The sequence below is a fragment of the Oryctolagus cuniculus genome, chromosome 1 (assembly GCF_051225735.1).
Source record: "Oryctolagus cuniculus isolate XC-2025 breed Fujian yellow rabbit chromosome 1, ASM5122573v1, whole genome shotgun sequence".
In the NCBI taxonomy this organism is placed as follows: Eukaryota; Metazoa; Chordata; class Mammalia; order Lagomorpha; family Leporidae; genus Oryctolagus; species Oryctolagus cuniculus.
The window spans coordinates 80,434,455-80,461,077 of NC_142867.1; the positions used below are offsets into that span (position 1 = coordinate 80,434,455).

General features: G+C 35.3%; 1 protein-coding gene across 5 annotated transcripts in view; it reads right to left on the minus strand.

Annotated features, from left to right (window-relative positions):
- Positions 1–26,623, minus strand: part of NOX4 (NADPH oxidase 4) — a 208,546-nt gene that overhangs the window by 58,809 nt on the left and 123,114 nt on the right. For all 5 annotated transcript variants that reach the window (XM_089311743.1, XM_089311732.1, XM_002708641.6 and 2 more), the window contains one exon: positions 21,457–21,517. In XM_089311743.1, the coding sequence (XP_089167869.1) occupies positions 21,457–21,517 (61 nt within the window). The remainder of the gene's footprint in view (positions 1–21,456; positions 21,518–26,623) is intronic.

A 26,623-nucleotide genomic window follows, 5' to 3' on the forward strand; every position in this document is an offset into this window, starting at 1 on the left:
TAATCAGTCAAGCCTCTTTATGCATCATGCATGCTTTCTTTCCTTCTTCTCATAATGTGGGTTCATTGCCCCATGATGCCTGTGACCTAGTTGTCATTCTCCCAGGCCCACCCCCTATTAGCCGCCACTACTCCTCACACCCAGTGAATGCAGCTGCAGTGGCATTTACTCATCATATTGTCCCTGCTGCATGGAAGTGCAAAGGTTACCTCTTACCTTAAGGCCAGAAACAAGGGCATTCTTTCTCTGTGGTAGTCAGGCATCCATCTGTCTCCTCACTAACTGGACAGGGACCTGTATAATCACCTTCCTCTTTCCTCCCTGTCCTATACCCTAGATCAATCTCTGTATCTGTTTCTATAACCCACCGTGTCAAGAGAGATTCTGGACTCATCCCCTTGATAATCTCATTGGGTATCTTGATAAGAATCAGAACAGGACAGACTAGACTAGCCATTTCAGTAGACAAGGCAAATAAAATTGAAGGTTTATCTCTCAGGCTCAAAGAAAACATAAATGACCTAGCGCAGCAATTGTCTCGGCTCCAAGATCAGGTGCATTCACAGGCAGCAGTTCTCCTCCAGAAACTCTGGGCACTAGACCTCCTCACAGCAGAGAGAAGAGGACTTTGCCTCTTTTTGGGTGAAGAATTTTTTTACACCAATTAATTAGGTGTGGTAAGAGATGATATCGAACGCATAAAAAGATGTGCTAACAAGATGTATTCACAAGGTAACTCTGGCTCATTTTGGCCACCTTTTCCACCATGGGCAATGTCTCTAGTATCTTCTTTTATCCTCATAATCATAGTGCTCCTATTTCTGCCATGTATAACTAACTTATTCCAAAGGTTCTTGCAGGAATGAATAACTACTATATATCAAGCCAAAACGCAGGAGCAACACAAGACTACTCTACTTCTTCAATCAACCTGATCTCGTGTATAGAACCCCACTCAAGTCCTTGCCCCAGGTTTATGCCCCATATAAGCAGGAAGTAGCCAGAAAGAAATCAGTACCCCGTCTCCTTATGTATATTCAGAGTCAGGACTGATGGAACAAGGACATATGCCTCAGCCATTTTAGGCTCTTTTTACCCCTGCCTTCTTTCAAGAGATCAGTTCCATCTCACACCCTGTACTTTTCCCCACCCCATCCCCATATTCTTCTCTAGGTTCAGAAGCCCCACATGGCCACCTGAAAGACCAGTTCCAGGAATTCACCTCTGCCTGCTGCCCCCTACCCCCACTCCCATCCCTAGCCCTTCTAAAATATAAAAAGGCCCAGCGTCTGGGGTTGGGGCCTCCTGGCACATGTTCTGTCAATGTGCATAGCAGCAGTTGGTCACCCACATCTGGGAATTTATTTTCTCTGAATAAATTCAGTCAGACTGTAGATTCGTATGCTGCCTCCTCTCTGTTCTGCCCCTCTTTTCCTAACATTTTTGGTGCCCTGTGTGAGGCGGCACCAATCTGCGCTCTTTTCCCAATACCTACCTTCCTTGCTTCCTTCCTTCCTTCTTCCCTCCCTTCCTTTCTTCTTCCCTCCCTCCTTTCTTTCCTTCCTTCCTTCCTTCATTTTAGGTTTATTTATTTATTTCAAAGGCAAAGTTACAGAGAGAAAGTGAGAGACAGATCTTCCATGTGCTATTTCACTCTCCACTCTGCTGATTTCCCAGGCCATTAGCAGGGAGCCAGTGGCAGCTTTACCTACTACACCACAATGCCAGCCCCTCGTCAATGGTTTCTTGAAAGCTTGGTGTCCAGTGTGATGTGACTATGGAGAGGTGTTTGGGGTAGAGGGTGTGGCTCAGTGGATTAGCCTGCTACTTGGGACACCCTTAACCCACACTGGAGTGCCAGTTTGAGGTCCAGCTATTCTGCTTCCTCCTAATGCACCTGGGAAGGCAGAGGAAGACAGCCCACATCCCCCATGTGGGATATGCAGACGGAATTCTGAACTCCTGGCTTTCTCACCATGTGATCCTTTTCTCTCATATGCACTCACCATAAGCCTTCTGCCATAAGGTCCTCAACAGAGCCACAGCCATGCTGCTTGGATTTTCAGCTCATTGAAGCTCTCTTCTTTGTAAGTTACCCAACCTGAGGTATCTCATTATAGTAATGGAAAACACCCTTATATGCAAACCAACAATGGAAGGCCATATCTGTGGTAGCACATGAGTGGAGTATTTTTGCTTTGTCACCTATATGTCAAGTCTCTAATGATAGAGAATTCAGAAGTAGGAATAAAGCTTATATTCTCAGCAACAAGAATTTCATCAATTAAATCATATTTTTTCGTTCATTAAACAAACTTTGAGTATCTATTATTTGTGACACATTATGAATAAAACAAATTCTTATTATCAAGGCAGTTCTGCTTATCACAAAGAAATACCAAGACAACAAAAGAACTGCAACACCACTACAGCTACTTGAAAAAGGATTCAGAATGCAAATGCAAAATTATTTCAATATGAAAAAGAGAGTGTTACTCTAGGGATTCAAGGAAATTTTAATGGTTAATCCAAATTTAATATTTATTTCATTTTACATAGGAAAAGAAATATACACATTAATCTTGGAAGACAAATCATTTCAAATACTCAGAGTTAAAGGGCTTACTTACAGTATATCCATATCAAGAGAAGGATATAGAGCATAAATTTCCTTTTTTTGGAAACTTTGTTTAAATCAAATGGATGCTCTTTATTACCATGATAATAAAGTACTGAATAGCAATAGTTGCTCTTTAAAATACTGATTTCCAGGAAACAGGAAAGGAATTCAAATTAATACTACTTTAGATAAATTAGGACATCTAGTTTTAGTAAGAATATTTTCTTACTAAAGATATAGGAAATATTCCATGGTAGAATTAAAAAAGAATGTTTGTAACTCTAAAAAAAAAAAAAAAGTCAGTAGCATGCTCTAGTTACATAGAAATATATTTTCCATAATTATTAAAGCCAGTGTGAAAGCATTACAAAAAGCTGAATCTTATACTCTGATATATAAGAGAAAAAAAGCCAAGCCCAAGCATTCAATGTTCAAAGTATGAGAATATAAGACAATGTACATACAATCAGAACTAATATATAAATCAGAACAGTAATAGGAGATGTGTAAGTAACAAAAACCCTGTACTTGGGATAGATCTTTACAATATTTCCATGAGACAGTCTCCAAATTGAATCGAATATAATTTCTCGTTTATTCCCAATTAAATTATAATATTCTAAGACTCAATTGTCTGGAAAGAATTCTACAGCTTTACAGTAGCAATGAGGTGAAAAATAAAAACTTGGTCCATTCAGGATGCTCTAAGTGTGGAAATTAAAAACCATAGAGCAGGCTGCCAGTGACAAGTCACATGACTAGCAAGAGACAAACGGAATAATCATCAGAAAGCAAAATTCACAGTCCACTGTTCTCTCTACCACATCATTTTGCCTCTTTCTTCCCAGGAAATATTCCACTGTCTTGTCTCCCCTCATTCCCTCTACTTTTTTTTTTTTTTTTTTTTTTTTTTTTTTTGCCTAAACAGTCCATAAAAAGAGAAAAAGCACAGCAGGGTCATTTACAACCTGCATCCCTCAACACTTGGTGCTTTTAAACATTGGAAGCTCTGAACATAGACAATGCAGTGTTACATAAAGGAAAATTATTTAATGGTTCTTTTTTATTTTCAATGGAAGCAGAATGTTAAAAGTCTATTCCTGTGATACTCATTATTCTGCTTCCTACTAGTTAAATATACTATTTAAAAAAAAATCAAAAGAAGCCTTTGAAAGAAGTATAAACAGACCTCTCAGCCTCTAACTACATGAATCAATGTCTGTAACTGGCTTTTTTATGAAATGTAAGTTCTTTTTATTGCTGCAGAGGCTAAAATGCAACAAAAATTGATAGGGGAAAAAGCAGAGGTTCAAGGAAATTGGAAGCAAATAGTAGACACATTTTGGGATAAACACATTATTATTACTCAGCTTACCATAATAAGTCTACTTTTATAGGAAAATGTTATATTTTCATTTGCCACAGGATTTGCATCTTTTTAAACAATGTTGGTATTCAACAACAACAACAACAAAATAAAACACCTCAAAGTGGTCAAGGCTCAGCTTGACACTAATTCAGTTCCTGATTTCTGCACAAACTCTGAATGTCCCTTAGGTGCATATTCAAGAGGGAAAGTACAGTTTTATCCGGGATCCAAAAAAACTGATGGCTTTCTTTTAGGCTTTTATGAAGTTCTAACCTAAAGCCCTGGGCAAACAACATTAATGCCATCCAATATTTGATTCTTTGAAGCCTATCAAAACCAAGTACGCAGTGTGTTTTCCCGGTTCTTAAATAGATGACATGCTGACCAAACACCAAGCCAACGGGATGTGTGGGTCAGGGAAATCAAAAGCAAAGAAGTGAACTCACTTCCTCTGTTAGGCTGTTTCACTGGAGAAAACTGGGTTTTCCTCAAGCCCTCTGATTTTCTTTTGTATGTGGTTTCCTACCACCAGGGCTTCTTGTCCTTCCCATAACTAAACCCTGCCCAGAATTTAAGGTCTAACTCAGAAGCCCATTCCTTGAAAACCACTTTACAAACTATGCCAATCAGTCATGATCTTTATTTTCATCAAAGTCCTGCAAAACTTATAGTGAACAGGGAGGCAAGACAGCAGGGTGGGGTTAGGGACCGGACTAGAGATTCTTAGTCTCCTATAAAATACAGGTCAAAGTCCAATCTCTTTGGCTTGTTGTTTAAAGTTCTTTAAAAACAAAACAAAACAAAACAACAGCTCCCACACATCTCTGCAACCTTATCTCCTAACCCCTTCAACTAAGAACCCTAAATTCAACTGTGTCAATGTAACTACGGTTTCCTAATCAACATTGTGCCTTGTATTATAATCAGAATTCTTTCTTCCACCTTCTCCTTTCCTGCCTTCTGATCTAGAAAGCTCCTAATTAACCTCCATAATCCAGCTCTAAAGCACCTTACCCCTGCTTACATGTTTTCTAATTTCCTAGGACAGATGAAGTTATATCTTCTTAAAGAATTCTAATCATATATCCTTAAGAGTAAAATATCCTACTGTGCATACTCATCAGCAACAGGTAGTATCAATAAAAATATGATAGGTGATATACTGTAATGACCTTATTTAACATTAATTTGATTACTGTCAGAAACTAATATTTAGGCTCCTGACTCCAAATTCTTATGTTGAAATTTAATCCACATGTGATAGTATAAAACTTTGGGCCTTTGGAAATCATTAGGTCACAGGTGCAGAACATCCATGAATGGGATCAGTGCCTTTACAAAAGGAAACCCAGAGAACTCTCCTGCTCCTTCTGCTGCTTTTTGCAGGTGTGATGATAGACAAAGACAGATACCTGATCTAGTGGTAACTTAACAAGACTTCCAGGTGTTCAAAACTGTGAAAAATAAATTCTTGTAATCTACAAGTAGTTTACAGTTTGTTATAGCTAGCAAATGAACTGTAACAATTACAATTATGATTTATTCTGTTTACTTGTTTACACATGTCCTTCAGTTAATATTAATATTTAATTAAAGGAGAATTTTATATATTAAAGGCATTCATCGATAGTTATTATAAACATTTTTCTATTTTCTTTGGTTTTTGACATAGTTTTTGAACTTTTTAAACAGTTAAATCTATTTGTTTTTCTCAGTGAATGTCTTCATGACAAAATGGACTTCCACATAGATTAATGACTAAATGCTTTTCAGATGAATTTTTTTCTATTAATATATTTAACCTATCTGGAAGTAATTTTTGGTCATCCAAAGTGAATTAATTTGTTTTATCCCAATAGTTTTCATTGCTTTGCAATCTAAAAACTTACACTTTATATAGATTTACACAGTTTCCTTTATATGACATATAAAACATGCTTAATGTAACACAATCTTGAGTTCAGAACCCAATGCATATACTTATTAACTTTTTGTTTCTAGGTACAATTTATAACATTGTAAAATTTTGTCCTGCTTCTAAATTTGATTTAACTTTATAACATATTGTAATATAGCCAGTCCTATTAACCTTATCAGTTAGTTATACAGATGTTCTAGATTTTTTGATCTTCATTTTCAATTATTTTATGTTTTTCCAATAAGTGTTTTTTTAAACTTTTATTTAATGAATATAAATTACCAAAGTACAGCTTATGCATTACAATGGCTTCCTCCCCCATCACTTCCCTCCCACCCACAACCCTCCCCTCTCCCGCTCACTCTCCCCTTTCATTCACATCAAGATTCATTTTCAATTCTCTTTATATACAGAAGATCAGTTTAGCATATATTAAGTAAAGCTTTCAACAGTTTGCACCCACACAGAAACACAAAGTGAAAAATACTGTTTGAGTACTGTTTATAGCATTAAATCACGACGTACAGTACATTAAGGACAGAGATCCTACATGAGGAGTAAGTGCACAGTGACTCCTGTTGTTGACTTAACAAATTGACACTCTTGTTTATGGCCTCAGTAATCACCCTAGGCTCTAGTCATGAGTTGCCTAGGCTATGGAGGCCTTTTGAGTTCACCAACTCTGATCAGATTTAGACAAGGTCATAGTCAAAGTGGAAGAAGTTCTCTCCTCCCTTCAGAGAAAGGTACCTCCTTCTCTGATGGCCCATTCTTTCCACTGGGATCTCACTCACAGAGCTCTTTCATTTAGTTGTTGTTGTTGTTGTTGTTGTTTGCCAGAGTGTCTTGGCTTTCCATGCCTGAAATTCTCTCATGGGCTCTTCAGCCAGCTCCAAATGCCTTAAGGGCTGATTCTGAGGCCACAGTGCTGCTTAGGACGTATGCCATTCTATGAGTATGCTGTGTATCCCGCTTCCCATGTTGGATCATTCTCTCCCTTTTTTATTCTATCAGCTAGTATTAGCAGACACTAGTCTTGTTTGTGTGATCCCTTTGACTCTTAGACCTATCAGTGTGATCAATTGTGAACTGAAATTGATCACTTGGACTAGTGAGATGGCATTGGTACGTGCCACCTTGATGGGATTGAATTGGAATCCCCTGGCACATTTCTAACTCTACCATTTGGGGCAAGTCTGAATGAGCATGTCCCAAATTGTACATCTCCTCCCTCTCTTATTCCAACTCTTATATTTAACAGAGATCACTTTTCAGTTAAGTTTCAACACTTAAGAATAATTGTGTATTAATTACAGAGTTCAACCAATAGTATTAAGTAGAACAAAAAAAATACTAAAAGGGATAAAGTAATGCAAATCAAAACCACAATGAAGTTTCACCTCACCCCAGTTAGAACGGCTCACATACAGAAATCTACCAACAATAGATGCTGGCGAGGATGTGGGGAAAAAGGGACACTAACCCACTGCTGGTGGGAATGCAAACTGGTAAGGCCACTATCGAAGTCAGTCTGGAGATTCCTCAGAAACCTGAATATAACCCTACCATTCAGCCCAGTCATCCCACTCCTTGGAATTTACCCAAAGGAAATGAAATTGGCAAACACAAAAGCTGCCTGCACCTTAATGTTTATTGCAGCTCAATTCACAATAGCTAAGACATGGAATCAACCTAAATGCCCATCAACTGTAGACTGGATAAAGAAATTACAGGATATGTACTCTATAGAATACTATACCACAGTAAAAAAATGAAATCCGATCCTTTGCAACAAAATGGGGGAATCTGAACAACATCAAGCTGAGTGAAATAAGCCAGTCCCAAAGGGACAAATATATGTTCTCTCTGATCGGTGACAACTAACTGAGCACCAAAAAGGAAACCTGTTGAAGTGAAATGGACACTATGAGAAACAGTGACTTGATCAGTCCTTGCCCTGACTGTTGATGAACAACTTAATACTTTATCCAAGTAAGTGTTAATATTATTATTTAGAGTTTTGATTTTGATTGAAATTATATTAATTCTATCATTTATTTTTGCAAGAGTTAACAGTTCTACAATATGGAGTCTCTATACCTGTAAATATAAAATTCTCTCATCTTTTTTATCTCTTGAAAATAACTTTCATTTTCTTCATATTGATTGATTCTTATTTCTCATTTAAAATGCCAATTTTTTCTCAGTGACTTTTTTTAATTTATATTATGTTTTTTTTTCTAATTTTGTCTTATTATTTCTCTGCCTTTTGAGTTTTAAGTGAACATTTTATAATTTTATTTTGTTCCCTTCATCAACAATGTTTGTTTTTCAAAAACATTTTAAGTAACTGAACTGGAGCTTGCAATATACATTTACAAGTAATCTGAGTCCACTTTCAAACTAACTCTGTATTATTTCATGTGTAATATAAGCACTTTAAATCACAAAATCTAAAAAATTCCTTTCTCCTCTTCCTATAGCCTTGCTTTCATTCACTTTACTTACATGAAAGTATTTCAAAAACTGTATGGGAAATGGAACTAAAAGATGAATTTATTTGGTGTAAAAATTCTGGAAATTCATATATAATTTTCATAATAAGCTTTTTATGAACTTTTTAAAGATCCTTTGTACATAAGCAATCTGATTACATGCATTGTTTATTTTATTATTTTGAACAACATGATATTTGTTAGATCAATTAAGGTTAAGAAAAACAAATTTTCTATCTTACCAATACTGAGTCCCTTTCTGATGTTTTTCCTTTGTCTATGTAGACCTGCATTCCTGACCTATGTCATTTCCTTCTCTCTGAACAACTTCTATGAACATTTCTAGCAAGGCAAGTCTCCTGGCAACTGAGTTCCTCAATTTTTGTTTGCATGAGAAAGTCTTCATGTCTCCTTCACCTTTTAATTTAAATATATATTTTCACTGACAAATAACTGTATATATTTATGTGGTATATTATGATGTTTTGATATATGTATGCATTATTATGGAATTATTATATCAAGGTAATTAGTATATCCATCACATATTAATAATTTGTAGCAATAACATTTATATTTTTAGCAATTTTAAAATATGCAATACATTATTAACTATTGTCACCTTGCTGTGCAATAGATCTTGAAAATTTATTCCTCCTCTCTAACTAGAACTCTCAGTCAACTTCTCTTTATCGCCATGGCTATCATCTCCCCCTGACTTATATAACCATCATTCTACTGTCTACGTCTATAAAGTCCAACTTTTTACACTAAAGATGAGTGAACTTAAGTGGTATTTATCTTCCTGTGACTAGTTTATTTCCCCTATCATAATGTCCCCCAGGTTTATCCATGTTTTGTCAGTGAAATTTCAAGAGGACAGAATTTTAGATCGGCTGTTTTTTCTGTCAATATTTTCAATTTTACTCACCCCTGCTTGCCTGTCATGGTGTCTGAGGAGGAAGTGAAGACAGTTCTTATGCATGTTTCTGTTAAGGCAAGGTGCCCCCCACCAATCCAGCTCTTTCAAGATTTATTTTTAATTTTGATTTTCTGAAGTTTGAATATAATATGCATAGGAGTATATCATAATTTATTAGCATTTATCCTGCTTGGCATTCCCTAAGCTTCTTGGATCTTTAGTGTAGTGTCTGACAGTAATTTGGTGAAAATTCTCACCCAAAACATTGCTTCAAATACTGCTTCAGCTACCTTCTCTCTTTCTTCTCCTGTAAGGTATCCCAGGTATGCAGTAGCTGTCTCATCGATCTTACATGTTCCACTATATTTTTCTCAGTCTTGTTTCTCTTTGCTCTTCAGTTTTAGAGGTTTCAATAACTGTATCCTCAAGCACATAGTTTCTTCAGCTGTGCGCATTCCACTAACAAAGCATTCCTCATTTCTGTGCCTTTTATCTCTACCATTTCTTTTCTTGCTTAAGTTTCCATCTCTCTACTTACATTATCACTCTTTTTGCATGTTGTCTGCTTTCTTGCAGTGAAGCTCTTAGCATATTAATCACAGTATTTTTAAATTCCTGGTGTGATATTTTTAACATCATTGCTACATCTGACTCTGGCTTTGGTGCTTGTTTGATCTCTTCAATCTGTTTTTACCTTTTAGAAGTCTTAGAATTTTTTTTTCTGACAGCCAGACATGATTCAGTGGGTAAACGTAATTGGAGTTAAGTGGCTTTTAGCAGTGCAGTGGAGGCGTGGGCAAGGGCATGAGTTCTGTGTGCTTAAGATTAGGTCTCAGGCTTTAGATGAGCCAGAACCCCTACAGTGAACTTCAACCGTGCTCCTCGGGCTTTTCTTTCTTTAGGTTGGACAAGATGGCTGGAGGGAGCTGGCATTGTGGATTTTGTTGTCCTCACACAGGTTAACCTGTGAAATAACCTCAGCAGGTTAGGCTCTGGTGAAACAGTTTCTCCTGAGGGGTGGCCTCATTAAGAAAAACAGAATGCTCTGGTACAGCAGCAAACAGTTTCTTTTCCCCTCCGTCTATAGAAAGTGCAATGAGATTTTCTTACCCCATATTTACTGTTAAGGCCCAGTAGAGCCCCTGTAAATAAGACTCACAGAGTGCGGGTTCCTTCAGGCCTATTTCTCTCTCAGCCTGTGCACACTGAAGCCCTAGCAATTTGTCAATTGCACTCCAGTGTTTTTCTACCCAGGTACTGGACCCTTGGAGGTTTCTGCTTGTGGGCTTCTGTTCTGGTTAGTTATTGTTCTCTGTATCTGCTTGTTTATCCCTCAAGCTTTGGGGCAAAAATATGACCTCACTTCTCTAATTAATTTAAGAGCTTTTGATGTTTCAGTTTTTCCAGCTTCTTATGTATAGTTGAGATACAATGAAGACTACTAAGCTTACACACTGGACCAGGAAATAAAAACTTTTAAATTTGTAGAAAAGAAGCAAATTCCTTTTGTGTTAATAAACTTAATGCCTTCAGTGTGTTCACTCTGATGACCTCAAGAAGCTCATCTACATCATTATAGCCCACTGTTATAACTTTACAAATTGCAGGTTTTTTAGAGAAGAACTACATTCCTGTAGTATAGCAAATACATCAAGAAAATGAGTACTTAAAATGTTTCTCAGAATACCAATAATGGCACAAAATCTGTGCCTCTTGACCTTCTTTGCAATTATTTAGTCCATTAGCATTAGGGTGACTTGGTAAAGTAACACACACCTTTTAGGTCACTCAGTGTGTTACTTCAGGTTTTGATATTAAGAAAGCAGGCTACCAAGAAAATTCCTTAGAATTGTTGTAGAATACACTAGATAACAAAAGCTTTAAACTCCACATGCACACAAACAAACCACTTTACTACAGGAACTATTCTAGATCGAAAGGTTAGAAATCTGTTTATTTTCAAGACTTAAAAGGATTTTTTTATTGGATAGATAATAGAATTGGTCTATTGCACCTTGTGTTTGAAGTTGTAAAAGGGTTGGACAGGAGTAAACTGAGTAGTGAATTCCTATCATTTACTTAGCAATCTTTATACTGAAGTGGCACTGTAACAGAGCTGCCATCTACTAAAAAGTGACAGCATACATTTCATGATCATAAATGGAGGAAATAAGGGGAAAACAATTTACGCCCTCTCCTGAAAACAGATGGGCATTTAAGTGCCATACACACACTATGTACTTTCCCTGACACAGTAAAATTTCCCAGATTTCTGAGGGTATGAAATATAGAATTTAGGTCCATCTCACATTGATTGACTGTATAACAATAGCAAATAAGTGAAGTTGAATTGTATCAAATTCACTAGATGCCTTCAAGAATTTCCACATAGACTCACTTGAGTCTAGAATCATGATATTACATCATAAATATAATGTATCATTTAATATATAGCAGATTAACCTTTACCCTAACCCAGATCCACCTAGATATATGAAGTAATGGAAAAGGTATTTTATATTCACCTCGCAGTGCTAATCACAGGGAAATTCACAAATAGGGAGAAGAGAAATATACCCTTTTTCTATGTGTCCATAAACTCTCTATTTACTGTTCTCCAAGTTACATGGTGATTCACAGAAATCTATCCCATCCTCAATTCTCCCCTGGTGGTTCTTCCAATGGCATGTTCTTTAGACGAGTAGCAATAATTCCTTCCCGCAGGTGTTATTTAATCCTACATCATCAGATACCACAAGTTGCCCCCTTCTTAAAACTCAGGAGATAAACATCTCCACTTCCTTAATACTACGACAAACATTTAATTTGGTATATCTGCCTTTAACACAGTTGGAGATCTACAAGATTCTATCAAATGACCCAACACACAGATCCTAGGAATTCTTGAAGGTGTGGAAAGAGAGAAAGGCTTAGAAGGCCTTCTTAATGAAATAATAGCAGAGAACTTCCCCAATCTGGAGAAAGAGACTTCCAAGTAGAGAAAGAAAAAAATTGAAGACACACACACACACAAACAGAAAAAAATTCCATGTAAGAATCAATATCATCAAAATGTCCATTCTTATGACAGCAATTTACAGGTTAAATGCAATATCAATCAAAATACCAAAGACATTCTTCTCAGATCTAGAAAAAAATAATGCTGATATTCATATAGAGGCACAGGAGACCTCAAAAAACTAAAGCAAACTTAAACAACAAAACAAAGCCAGAGGCATCACAATACCAGATTTTAAGACATACTACAGGGCAGTTATAATCAAAACACCCTAGTACTGGTTCAAAAAGAGACAGATAAACCAATGGAATAGAATAGAAATGTCAGAAATCAATCCAAGCATCTACAATCAACTTATATTCAATCACAAAATGAAAACTAATCCCTGTAGCAAGGACAGTCTCTTCAACAAATGTGCTGGGAAAACTGGATTTCCACATGCAGAAGTAGGAAGCAGGACTCCTACCTTGCACCTTACACAAAAATCCGTTCAAAGTGATAGTGACCTGATACCATCAAATTATTAGGGAGCATTGGGGAAACCCTGTAAGACACAGGCAAAGAGTTTCTGGAAAACACCCCAGGGGCACAGAGAATAAAAGCCAAAATTAACAAATGGGATTACATCAAATTCAGAAGCTTCTCGACTGCAAAAGAAACAGCCTGGAAAGTGAAAAGGCAACTGACAGATTGGAAGAAATTATTTGCAAATTATGCAACTGATGAAAGATTAATAAACAGAATATATTGAGATTAAGAAACTCCGTAACAACAAAATAAACAACCCAGTTAAGAAATGGGCAAAGGACACTAACAGACATTTTTCAAAAGATAAAAACAAATGGCCAACAGCCACGTGAAAATATGCTCAGGATCACTAGCTGTCAGGGAAATGCAAATCAAAACCACAATGAGTTTCATCCCATCCCAGTTAGAATGGCTTTCATACAGAAATCAACAAACAATAATTGCTAGCGAGGATGTGGGGATAAAGGTACCCTAATCCACTGTTGGTGGGAATATACACTGGTAAACCACCATGTTAAACAGTTTGGAGATACCTCAGAAATATGAATATAATCCTATCATATGACCCAGTCATCTCACTCCTGGGAATTTACCCAAGAAAAAGAAATCAGAAAATAAAAGTGTTATCTGAACCTCCATGTTTATTGTAGCTCAATTCATAATAGCTAGGACATGGAATCAACCTAAATTCCTGTCAAATGAAGCCTGAATAAAGAAATTATGGGATATGTACTCTACGGAATACTACACAGTGGTAAAAGAAAATGAAATACAGTCTTTTGCAATAGAATGGATAATTCTGGAAAACATCATACTTAGTGAAATAAGCCAGGGCCAAAGGGACAAATACCATTTGTTCTCCCTGATCTGTGATAACTAACAGAGCATCTAAAAGGAAATCTGTGAAGTGAAATTGAAACTTTGAGAAGCTATGAGTTCAACGGCAGTTGTCTTGAGTGTTAAGGAACAGTATTTTTTTGTTTGTTTTTGTTTTCTCTTCTTTCTTAATACTATTGGTTGAACACTTTCCTTGATATAGAATTAATACTATGTGTATAAACTCATGTGAAAATAGATCCTAGTAAGAAATAAGAGTGGGAATAAGAGATGAAGAAGCTGTATAGTTCTGCATACATTACTAGGGACATACTTCTAAGGGTATAGCTAAAAACTTGCCATGGGACTCTAAATCCCATTACGTTCGATCTTAATAATGCTATCTTAAGTGTTAAAATGATCATATTGAGTGTTAAATTGATCATATAGATAGTATTATGTGTTAAAGGAATCATATAAATAATACCAAGAGTCTGGTAATAACAATATATAGAATTAATTCTAATAAATATAATTAAAAAGGAGAGAATATTCCAACATGGGAAGCAGCCCACAGAGTAGACTCATTGAATGACAATTGCTATAAATAGTACTGTGACCTCAGAATTAGCCCTTAAGCAATTTTGGTCTGGCTGAAAAGACATTGAGAGCATTTCAGGATCACTAGCAATCAGGGAAATGCAAATCAAAACCACAATGAGGTTTCACCTCACCCCGGTTAGAACAGCTCACATACAGAAATCTACCAACAACAGATGCTGGTGAGGATGTGGGGAAAAAGGGACACTAACCCACTGTTGATGGGAATGCAAACTGGTAATGCCACTATGGAAGTCAGTCTGGAGATTACTCAGAAACCTGAATATAACCCTACCATTCAACCCAGCCATCCCACTCCTTGGAATTTACCTAAAGGAAATCAAATTGGCAAATAAAAAAGCTGTTTGCCCCTCAATGTTTATTGCAGCTCAATTCACAATAGCTAAGACATGGAATCAACCTAAATGCCCATCAACTGTAGACTGGATAAAGAAATTACGGGATATGTACTCTATAGAATACTATACCGCAGTAAAAAAAATGAAATCAGGTCCTTTGCAAGAAAATGGAGGAATCTGGAAAACATCATGCTGAGCGAAATATGACAGTCCCAAAGGGTCAAATATCATATGTTCTCTCTGATCGGTGACAACTAACCGAGCACCAAAAAGGAAACCTCTTGAAATAAAATGGACACTATGAGAAACAATGACTTGATCAGCTCTTGTCCTGACTGCTAAAGTACAACTTAATACTTTATCCCTTTTAGTATTTTTTTTGTTCTACTTAATACTATTAGTTGAACTCTGTAATTAACACCCAATTATTCTTAGGTGTTTAAATTTAACTGAAAAGAGATCTCTGTTAAATATAAGAGTGGGAATAAGAGAGGGAGGAAATGTACAGTTTGGGACATGCTCAATCTGACTTGACCCATTGGTAGAATCAGAAACGTGCCAGGGGATTCCAATTCAATCCCATCAAGGTGGCATGTACCAATGCCATCTCACTGGTCCAGGTGATCAATTTCAGTTCACAATTGATCATACTAAGGGTCTAAGAGTCAAAGGGATCACACAAACAAGACTAGTGTCTGCTAAAACTAACTGATAGAATCAAAAAGGGAGAGAATGATCCAACATTGGAAGCAGGATACACAGCAGACTCATAGAATGACAGATGTCCTAAACAGCACTCTGGCCTCAGAATCAGCCCTTAAGGCATTCGGATTTGGCTGAAGAGCCTTGAGAGTATTTTAGGCATGGAAAGCCAAGACACTCTGGGAAAAAAAAAAATCTGTGAGCGAGATCCCAGCGGAAAGAACAAGCCATCAAAGAAGGAGGTACCTTTCTCTGAAGGGAGGAGAGAACTTCCACTTTGACTAGGACCTTGTCTAAATATGTCAGAACTCAAAAGGCTTCCATAGCCTTGGCAACTCATGACAAGAGCCTAGGGAGATTACGGACACCATAAACAAGAGTGTCAATTTGTTAAGTCAACAACAGGAGTCACTGTGCACTTACTCCTCATGTAGGATCTCTGTCCTTAATGTGTTGTTCAATGTGAATTAATGCTATAACTAGTACTCAAACAGTATTTTACACTTTGTGTTTCTGTGTGGGTGCAAACTGTTGAAATATTTACTTAATATATACTAAACTGATCTTCTGTATATAAAGATAATTGAAAATGAATCGATGCAAATGGAAGGGGAGAGGGAGCAGGAGATGGGAGGGTTTCGGGTGGGAGGGAAGTTATGGGGGGGAAGCCATTGTAATCCATAAGCTGCACTTTGGAAATTTATATGTTTTGAATAAAAGTTAAAAAAAAAAAAGAAACAATGGCAGGACTGAGCTAATACTTTTGCTTGATACCTTTGAATGTTAATAGACTAACTCCCCCATTAAAAGATATATACTGGCTAAATGGTTAACAAAAAATGAGCCAGCAAGATGCTGTCTACATGAAACATACTTCACACATAAAGACATACAAAATGAAAATGAAAGATAGAAAAAAAATATTCTATGCAAAAGGAAAACAAAACTAGGAGAAGTAGCTGTACTTAGAAAAAATCATTAAGACAAGAAGTGTAAAAAGAAGATTGCTACATAAAGATTAAAGGGTCACCTCAACAAGAGGATATGGTAATTGTAAATCATTATGCCTTAAGGTTTTGGAAAAGATTGAATCAATATTCCCTACCTCCCACTATATATAAAAATTAACTCAAAATGGATCAAAAATCTAAAGTTGAGATTTGAAACTATGAATGAATTAGAAGAAAACACTGGATAAGCACTTCAAGATATCGGCATAGACAATGATTTTTCTGGGTTATACCTGCAAAGAAAAGTTAACAAAAGCAAAAATGGGAAAATAGAATTATATCAAAATAAGAAGCAACTCCAGAGGGAAATAAAAAAAATCTAGAGTGAAGAGACAGGTAACAATTATTAAAGAATACATTTATAAATTATTCATGGAAAAGGTTTAATAGCCAGATTATATTAAAAAAGGAAAAAAGAAAAAAAAATGGCCCCAAAACTAATCAAGTTAAGAAATCAGAAACATCTCACTAGAATTTTCTCAAAAGAAGAAATACAAGTAACAGACAAATGCATGAAAAAATGTTCATATAATTCACTATCATGGAAATGCAAACTAAAATCACAAAGAAGCATCATCTTACACCAGTTATCATAACCATTATTAAAAAGACAAAAAAAATATTGTGAAGCTGTGGAGAAAAAAGATACCCTTACACATTGTTGGTGGGAATGCAAATTAACACAACCACTGTGGAGAACAGTGTGGAAGTGCTGCAAACAACTAAAAGTAGATCTAGCACATGACTTTGCTATGCCTTTTCTAAATATACATCCAAAGGAAATGAAATCAGCATAGGAAAGAGATGCCTACACTACCATGTTCATTGTAGAACTATTCACAATGGCCAAGTTACAGAATCAATATAGAATTGATAAGAATCAATATAATATTTATCAATAAATGCCTTGTATTTTTAATGATTTTATTATTCATTGAAATTTCTAGGATTGCAATCATCCTGTATGTTGAGGAATATTTTAATATATTATGCCCAGAACTTAACCAAAAGATTGTCATCATTTTGGAAAATCATATTATGAGCTCTGTGAACTGAATTTTGTCCCTATGAAATATATATATGGAATCTCTAAGCTCCAATATGACTTCCGTTGAAGACAGTGATTTCACAAAAGTAATTAAGGTTAAATGAGATTAGAAACACAGGACTCTGCGGCTGGCACTGTGACACAGTGTGTTAAAGCCCTTTCCTGTAGTGCCACCATCCCAAATGGGAACCAGTTTGAATTCCTGCTGCTCTGCTTCTGATCAGCTCCCTGCTAACGTGCCTGGTAAAGCAACAGAGGATGACCCAAGTCCTTGGGCCTCTGCACGCATGTGGGAGAACCAGAAGATGTTCCTGGTTCCTGACTTCAGATCAGCTCAGTTCTGGCTGTTGCAGCAATTTGGGGAGTGAACCAGTGGATGGAAGACCTCTGTTTATCTCTGTCTCTACCTCTGTAACTCTTTCAAATAAATAAAATAAATCCTTAAAAAAAGAAAAGATAGGAAGCACTCTGATCTAGCAAAATCAGTTTTCTTTGAAGAAACCAAAAGCCATTCAAGTTACACTTGAATCTAATGTAAAAGAGATGACAAAATTGTTCTAAACTATGTTGCTGTCATAAAGTGTAATTCATAATCTGCTTCACATGGAGTTTTCTAAAATAAAAAAATAACAGCACAAATTCTGTTTTAATATTTTCATGCAAAATCAGCTAGATAAAATCTGAAACATGTTTGCCTTACACAATAGTATTAGATAATTTTCACCTCATTTTAGGTTCAATCCTTAATTAAAATGGTAGCTATGTTTACTTGTACTGTAAACAATTTATTTATTATATCATTAATGTAAACACACAATCTTATATCACACTGTCTTCTCATTTCCAATCCCCAAAGTCAACCATATTTTCCAATTGCAGCAAGTTTTCCAGTAGACATATAGAAATTCATATCCAAGATTTAAGGAGAACCTGTCATGTCATGCATGAATCCTTTATTGCATATTTTGTCTATTCATTAGCTATTTAATAGATTGATGGCAACAATTTTAGATTAATTATATGTGGATTAAGATTAATTATATGTGGATTAAGATTAATTACATGTGATACTTTTGCAGTGAAATTCAAACTTGTCAGTAGTAAACTATTATTCAGATTACAAAAATAACCAAAAGAAAAACATAACCTCAAACATTATTCATTAGCAATCATACCTAAGAAAGAAATTAATAAGACATTTTGGATTGTTAAAATGGTAATCACACAGGCAATCTGTGGCCATATGTTTGAAGCTAGAACTGGTGACTAATTCAAGATAAATCAACAAAATATTTACTCCAGTAAAATAGAAATCTACATAGTAATCCACTCCATTCTTTCTACTACCAACAATTCAAGGGAAATCCTGAACTGGGTTTAAGAGATTTGAAGAGTCTTCTAAAGTTAACGGATGTCATACACATTTAGAGCATATAATTAGAAATCTGGTGAAAATAACTAGTTAATCAACAACTACAAAACTCCAGTGTCTCCTTATCCTGTGCAATGTGTGTGTGTGTATGTTTCTAGGTAGGTGTAGTTGATTAAGAAACATTATTTACGGAGCGGTCTGAAGCCAGTCCCTCTGTGTATTATCCAGGATGAACATATTTCAGTAAAGAAAAGGTCACTGTTAAATACCTCTAAGTCAGTTTAGAAAAATAAATCTCTGATGTTCAAACTCAGAAACACCTATTATTAAGCCCACTGCCCTTAACTGATTGTTCATCAATTCTTTCAAAATAAAAAATACTGACCCTTGATCTCAGAAGTAATGCTCCTATGTTTTGTTAAGCAATTGTAATCTCATTGTTGGCAACTACATCTCTTTTTAAACAAAAGTGTCAGATAGCAGAATCATTTAGAGATTCTCTGCATGAATGCTTGGCATTTTCTCCCCAAGCCAACTTATATTTCAAGTCAACAACAATGAAGTTCTATTAATTGAAAAGCATCTTACTGGAACCAAACTCTCTAAATAGAAGTATCTTGTTTCTCTCTCAACATCATAGTAGATTAAAAAAGAAGGTTAAAATTAACATTATTAAGTGTTCCTAATAAATATAATTAAAATTTAATGATGACACAATAATTTATTTTAATGAGCAACTGGTAATAAAAAATAACTGATTAGAAGTTCAGTAATAATACCTAGTAATAAGCAATCAAGAAGTTTCTGCTTACCCTTATAAATTAAATTCTGTCTTCATTGTGCTTAGTTTACTTCAGATAAAGAATTCTATCAATTAACATTTATTACTGAGCTTAATTCCTACTATATTGGAATTCTTACTACAAAGGTCCTTCCTTCATACTTTATTTCTCTGTAACACAACTGTCATTATTTAAATTCATTCTGGGCATACTGTGAGGTATGCCATACTACACCATTGTTTTTCTTTTCTTTTTTTTTAACTTTTATTTAATGAATATAAATTTCCAAAGTACGACTTATGGATTACAATAGCTTCCCCCCAATACCGTCCCTACCACCCACAACCCTCCCCTTTCCCACTCCACCACTACACCATTGTTTTTCTATCAGTGGACTACCATACCATGATCTTTTTTGCATGTAACCATATGAACATTAGTTATTTAAGCCTATTTTTTTATGATTTTAAATAGGTCATTATTGTTCCAAGCCTATTAAATCCAATGTTGCATATCTCCTCAAGTCTGACTGCCCTTTAAAGACAAAGAATTTTATAGATATTATATTTTAAGCTATGTGATACAAGCACCTTATTTAAACTAATATTCTTCTTACTCCATGACTATGTCTTTATTACCCAACATCTTATTCTTACCTGTTTTTACAGGAATTCGTTCTCTTTTCTGATGTCTACTTCTTGTGGTCACGAATTTATTTCCTTCATTTTCCATATCCACACTCTAATGTCTCTTTTCCCTCTTCTTTCAAGTACCTACCGGTATCCCTTTAATTCAAATCCATTCAACCAGCAACTGGCTAATACCATTTTCATCATGACACTCCAAATTCTCCAAAAGATCTCTGAAGTCTCTAGATAACTAATATCTTGTTGAGGTATTCATGATCTTCAACAAGCTGAACTCAAATGGTTTTTCCACACTATTTGCTAACACAAGATCTTTGCTTTCGTTTGGATGAATTTCCTTTTACTTGATTGATGAAAGGCTGATTGACTTATTCTTTCCAAATGGTTAATTATTACCCTTTGTTGATTTTGACAATGCTATGAGTTTCATTTTAATTATGTACATGTTTCTTCAGTAGCCTAATTCCCAATTTTTAGCTCAAATTCTATCTTCTCTGTGAAGCTTCTCCTATAGCCCTAAAATACATTAAACCTACATTCTTTTCTGATTCCCAGATCTTTATAAGACAATTTCTTGTTTAACACTCAGTTATAAAACACATTAATTTATATTGTAATTAGATTTAAACTCGGATCCTCTCTTTCAAACAACCTAAACAACAAACCAAAAGGTAACATTTGCTCAGCACAAATTTGTCATTCATTCAGATTGGTCACAGGAATTAAGAATGAATAAAGATAATTGAAAATGAATCTTGATGGAATGGAATGGGAGAGGGAGTGGGAGCTGGGAGGATTGTGGGCAGGAGGGAAGTTATTGGGGGGAAAAAGCCACTGTAATCCATAGGCTGTACTTTGGAAATTTATATTTGCTAAATAAAAGTTAAAAAAAAGAATGAACAATGCTTATTTTATTTACTCACAACTCTTGATCCAATACGTTTTTCAGATAACAAAAGAAATAATTGAATAGATGAGTAAAATATCACCAACATATATGCTATTAAAAGTGGCCACTATTCCAAGGAATATAATTACTGATATCCACAGTATTCTGACTCCAAAAATACATCTTTATAAGAAGAAATGATAGATGTCAACATAGTACAGATAAAGAAAAAGAACAACAGCTTGAAACATGGACACAATTCCATACAAGCTGGTAGTTTTATTATTTAAACAGATTCAAATTATATTTACATTTCATTATTTGCAAAATATGTATCTTAAAATTCTATGTTCTACATACCTGTCCAGTCTCCTACTATTTTAAGATGGACTCCAAATGTTGCTTTTTTTTCTGTAGGACACTAAAAAGAAAATAAATACTACAGTCAATTCTGATTCATATGATGCATTACCAGACTATGACTCAATTACAACTTTTATTCTCATAGCAGGTCTCCCAAATCAATAGATAATTGAAAGGAACAGATTAAAATCAATACAGATTTTCATTAGTGGAAGAAAAAAGCAATGTCCACCAGTCTATAAGACTGTCTACATTTCTGTAAAAACCCATTAAAAGTCATATAAAATACATAAAATACACAATCTTGCTGAAACTTGTCTTAGTTATAATATAGGAAAGGAGTCAGATATCAATCATAAAGGTAGAAATGAAGCTAATGTTTTTCACATCATTTCTCCTAACGAATTCCACGATGAAAATTAATCAAGGTGGCATGAATTTTCTATGTCCAGAAACTAGGGTTATCTTGAAGCACTTCAATTAGCTACTTCCCTTAATTCTCAGAAGACATTTAGAGTGAAATGGTGAGGATCTCTAGAGAGTGGAATGAGTTGTATAGCTAAAGGTAAAGACAAGTGCCAGGACTGGCGCTGTGGCATAGCAGGTAAAGCCACTGCCTGAGGTACCAGCATCCCATATGGGTGGCAGTTCGAGTCCCAGCTGCTCTACTTCTGATCCAGCTCTCTGCTATGGCCTAGGAAAGCAGTGAAGATGGCCCAAGTGCTCGGGCCCTTGCACCCATGAGGGATACCCGAAAGAGGCTTGCTCTCTCTTTCTCTCTCTGCCTCTCCCTCTGCCTCTCTGTAACTCAGCCTTTCAAATAAATAAATCTTTTAAAAAATTGAAAATCTAGTAAAGTACACCATTTAGGAAAAAAAAAGAGACAACCCCTTTGCTTATGTATTCAGGATTTATGAAATCCAGAAAACAGGTAGTCAAATGAGATGATACATTTTAGTCCACAATAAGGAAATAAAGAATATACTCCTACTTTTCATATTCTCAGTCCTTTTCTACCATTACATAATTCAATAATTTTAAATAATATGTTTGTTTATAACACATTTGGAAGCACTGTCTAACTTGAACTGATAACAGGGTAATATTTCTGGTTAAAAATAATTACAGAAGCATCATCCTACTGAATTATCAATTTGTTCAAGAATATTGAACTACATCCAGCAGAGATATTAAGGACTGAATAGGATATGAATATTTTTTGAAGTCCATAGCATTCTGAAAATACATCTTTCCTGAGGGTAATGGAAGAGGGATCATCTGCCTATAAATTGCCAACATTCATCATGTACAATATGGCCAGGGCAGTACTAAGTGCCTTATTTCTAAAATCTCACAACAGTGTTGTCTTTTATGTGCCAATAAATTGAGTAACTGCGACTTTAAGATGTCAACTTGCTTAAGATCATACAACTTGCAAAAAGACCAGACAGAATTTTGATGTGGCTCTACTAGACTATATGGAACTCAACTATATCAGAACACTGTCTCCATTAAAGCAAATGTATAGAATATGGGTGAGGATTGCATAAAAAAAATCAAATGGAGTAGGAAAGCAAAAAGGTATTTATTGAAGACTAGTAAAATTTGTGTGCAACAATATGAATTATGAGAAATTAGAGGCTAACAATTAGGTATAAATGAAATAAAATGGCAATGTTTCTAAAGGCCCATGGCTAAAAATTGGGTTACATAAAGCAAGTCTAAGACCTTAGAGCTCACTTTCTTGACTAATTAATGTGGGTAATACAATAATGCTAGAAGGAGAAAAGATAATGGAATAAATAATATCATGGAGATATGCTTACAACTCATCAAAAGTGGCTTTAAAAAACAGTGAAAATCTAAATAAAAAGGTAGGTATTAATCACTTGTGCATAATAAATTGTAAGCAAATTAAAAGTACATAAGCTCTATTTATGGATGGGAATTAACAAAGAATTTCCAAACCACTACTGTACTACATTCAGTTTTTGATAGGACTACTACTGTTAACAGTAGCATAAAATATTAAAATAAATATTTAGTAAAGGGGTTATTAAAAATTTTGAAGCTTTAAATATTTGCAACTTCACTTACAAGTTGGGTATTATTTACCTAAAATGCTTGCAACCATAAGTATTTTAAATTTTGGAAATATATAAGTAATCACATATTTTGGGGATGGTACCCAAGACCAACTAGAAATTCATTTATGTTTTATATGCATGTTATACACAGAACCAGAAGGTAATTTTATATGATTTTTTAGTGCACCTGTGTTTTTCAGTACATGAGGTCAGGTGTGCAATTCTTCACTTGTGGCATCATGCCCATCCTAAAATTTTTGAATTTTGGAGCATATCTGGGTTTTCCATTTTTAGATCATGGTTAGTGAAACTGTAAAATTATTATTATGAATTTATTTCATTTACATGGTAGTTTCCACTGACAGCAACCAGATCGGGCCCTAGTAAATCTCCAAATAAGATTATATCATCTGTAGAAAACACCCACCATTTTCATTTCACTGATGTAAAGGCTGGTCAGATTGTGTAATAAAATTTGTAGCTCACAGAAAGGAAGATCAAGAATTACAGGCTACCAATGTGATTATCTACAGGCTGCTTGATATTTTTCATTGTGAACTAGATCTTAGGCTATTAAAAGATTATCTAAGTCAAAAATGTATCAGAATGGGAAGCAAAATTAGTTTGGCATTGTGTGCTTGAGTATGCCTCTGGCTGGATTCAATCTCATAATGCATTCTATAAGAAAATATACATTTTATAAATATTCATGTCTCTGTTCAAGTTTTTCAGTTTAAACCCTCGAAAAAGTAATTGCTTATGATGCTTAGCATCCCCTTGTTCTCATCGGGGACTGTAAACCTCCTCTCGTAGGTGCTGGTGGATGTATCAATAGAGCTTCAAAAGCTGGTCTGCTTTTGAATGAATAAAATACAATACATGTCTCTCAACATCATGGGAATGATGCCTTTAAAAGTCACTGACACTTCTCCAACTTTGGCAGGATTAAAGAAGACAGACTAACACAGTCTTTACTTAAGCATATCACTTCATATTTGACTCATATTTGAAGGTTTTCATGGGGTAATATACTGAATGATTTTATATTATGTGGTGTATAAACATGAATAAAGATCTAGAATCACATTTAACTATCTTTGCAAAATAATATTCAGAACAGTGTGGTGATTCTTGAATATTTTCTCAGTACATTTTATTTATTTTTAATATTTTTAAAAGATTTACTCATTCATTTTGAAAGTCAGAGTTATAAGGGGAAGGGGGGAGAGAGAGAGAGAGAGAGAGAGAGAGAGAGAATATATCTTCTATTTACAGGTTTTCCCCAGGTGGGAGCAGTAGTACTATGCCAGGCTGCAGCCAGGAGGCAGGAGCTTTATCTGGGTTTCCCATATGGGTGGAAGAGCCACAAACACTTGGGCCATATTCAGCTACTTTCCCAGGTCATTATCAGGGAGCTGGACCAGAAGTGGAACAACCAGGACAGGAACTGATGCCTCTATGAAATGCCAGCATCATAGAGTACAGCTTTACCCACTCTGCCACAACACTGACTCCTTCTCAACTACATTTTAAAGTCTTGTTTATTTGTATTTATTTGAAAGTCAGAATGACTGAGAACACACACACACACACACACACACACAGATTGATCGTCGAAGCACTGTTCCCTCCCCCCAAATACTCCCAACAGCTACTGTTTGGCCAGCCTAAAGACAAGAAACCAATCCAGGTCTTATGTGGATGGAAGGAATCCAAGTATGTGAACTGTCACCTGCTGCCTCCCAAGGTCTACAGTAGCAGGAAACTGTACTGAAAGCAGTCAGGGCTGAAACCAAGCATTCTGATGTAAGGTAAAGCTGTCCCGAGCAGTGGCTTAGCTTTTGTGCCATAGACTCACCCCTCTCACTGTCCCCTTAACAGTTGTAGATAATGTCTCAAAGGAAAGAAACAATAACATATTAATATCTATAGCTATACTGTTTATCCTAAAACATTAATAAAGGAAGATTCTTATTACTAACTTTCAGGAAAAAAATTAATAAATAATATGCATTCTTAAGCGCACATTAAAACAAAATTACAGAAAATCATGCTTTTCTCTATGCACAGATAAAATGTAGGGGAATGTATATTAAGCTATTAGGAAGATTAGCCTTTGAGAAGTAGAATTGAAAACACAGAAAGTAAGAATTTGCACTTTTTTCACACACTTCTATCTCTTAAATTTGCTATAGTTTTAATTTATATAATATTTCAAACATTTAATTTAAATATAAAACATTATAACATTGCTGAGTCTTACTTTAGCTTCCTAGATATAGAGAATGGAGTTTGGTTTATGTTGACCTTAATACAAATGCCTGGATATATATCCCCCAAATTTAAGGATAACAGAAATGAAAAGTGACAAAATCAGTGTAACAACTGATCTTTAGCAATGGGGAAAAAGTGATCTTTTCTAATTAGTTTTTCAATATGGCATTTTTATGGATTTTTAATGTGCACAAGAGACCAATGATTTTATAACAACTCTATAAAAATATAAAACATATTTTTAAACTCATCTTATGTTTGGGAATTGGGAACAGTGCTGTGGCATAGTGGGTTAAGGCACCGCATGCATTGATAGCATTTTACACAGGTGCCAGTTTGAGTCCTGGCTGCTCCACTTCTGGTCCAGCTCCCTGCTAATGTGCCTTAGAATGCAGTGAAAGATGGCTCAAGTTCTTGGGACCCTATACCCATGTGGGAGACCAGAAGAACCTTCTGGCTCCTGGTTTTGGATCCAGCCCAGCTCTGGCTATTACAGCCATTTAGGGAGTAAGCTATCAGACAGAAGATCTCTCTGTCTCTCCCCTTCTCTTTCCCTCCCTAACTCTTTCAAATAAATAAATAAATGTTAAAAAATAATAATTTTTTATTTATATTTGGAATTAAATGTAAAAATGATGTGAATGCAAAAGAATTTACTCAAAGTGCAAAAGAAATTTAAAAGTTGCAATGCTTTTTTTTTAAGTCAAGAGGTTTACAATAATTTTAAAAAACTGACTCAAAATAGTAACATTTAATTTTCAGCATAACTACATTGGAGAAATCAGAGAAAATGATCGTGGAGT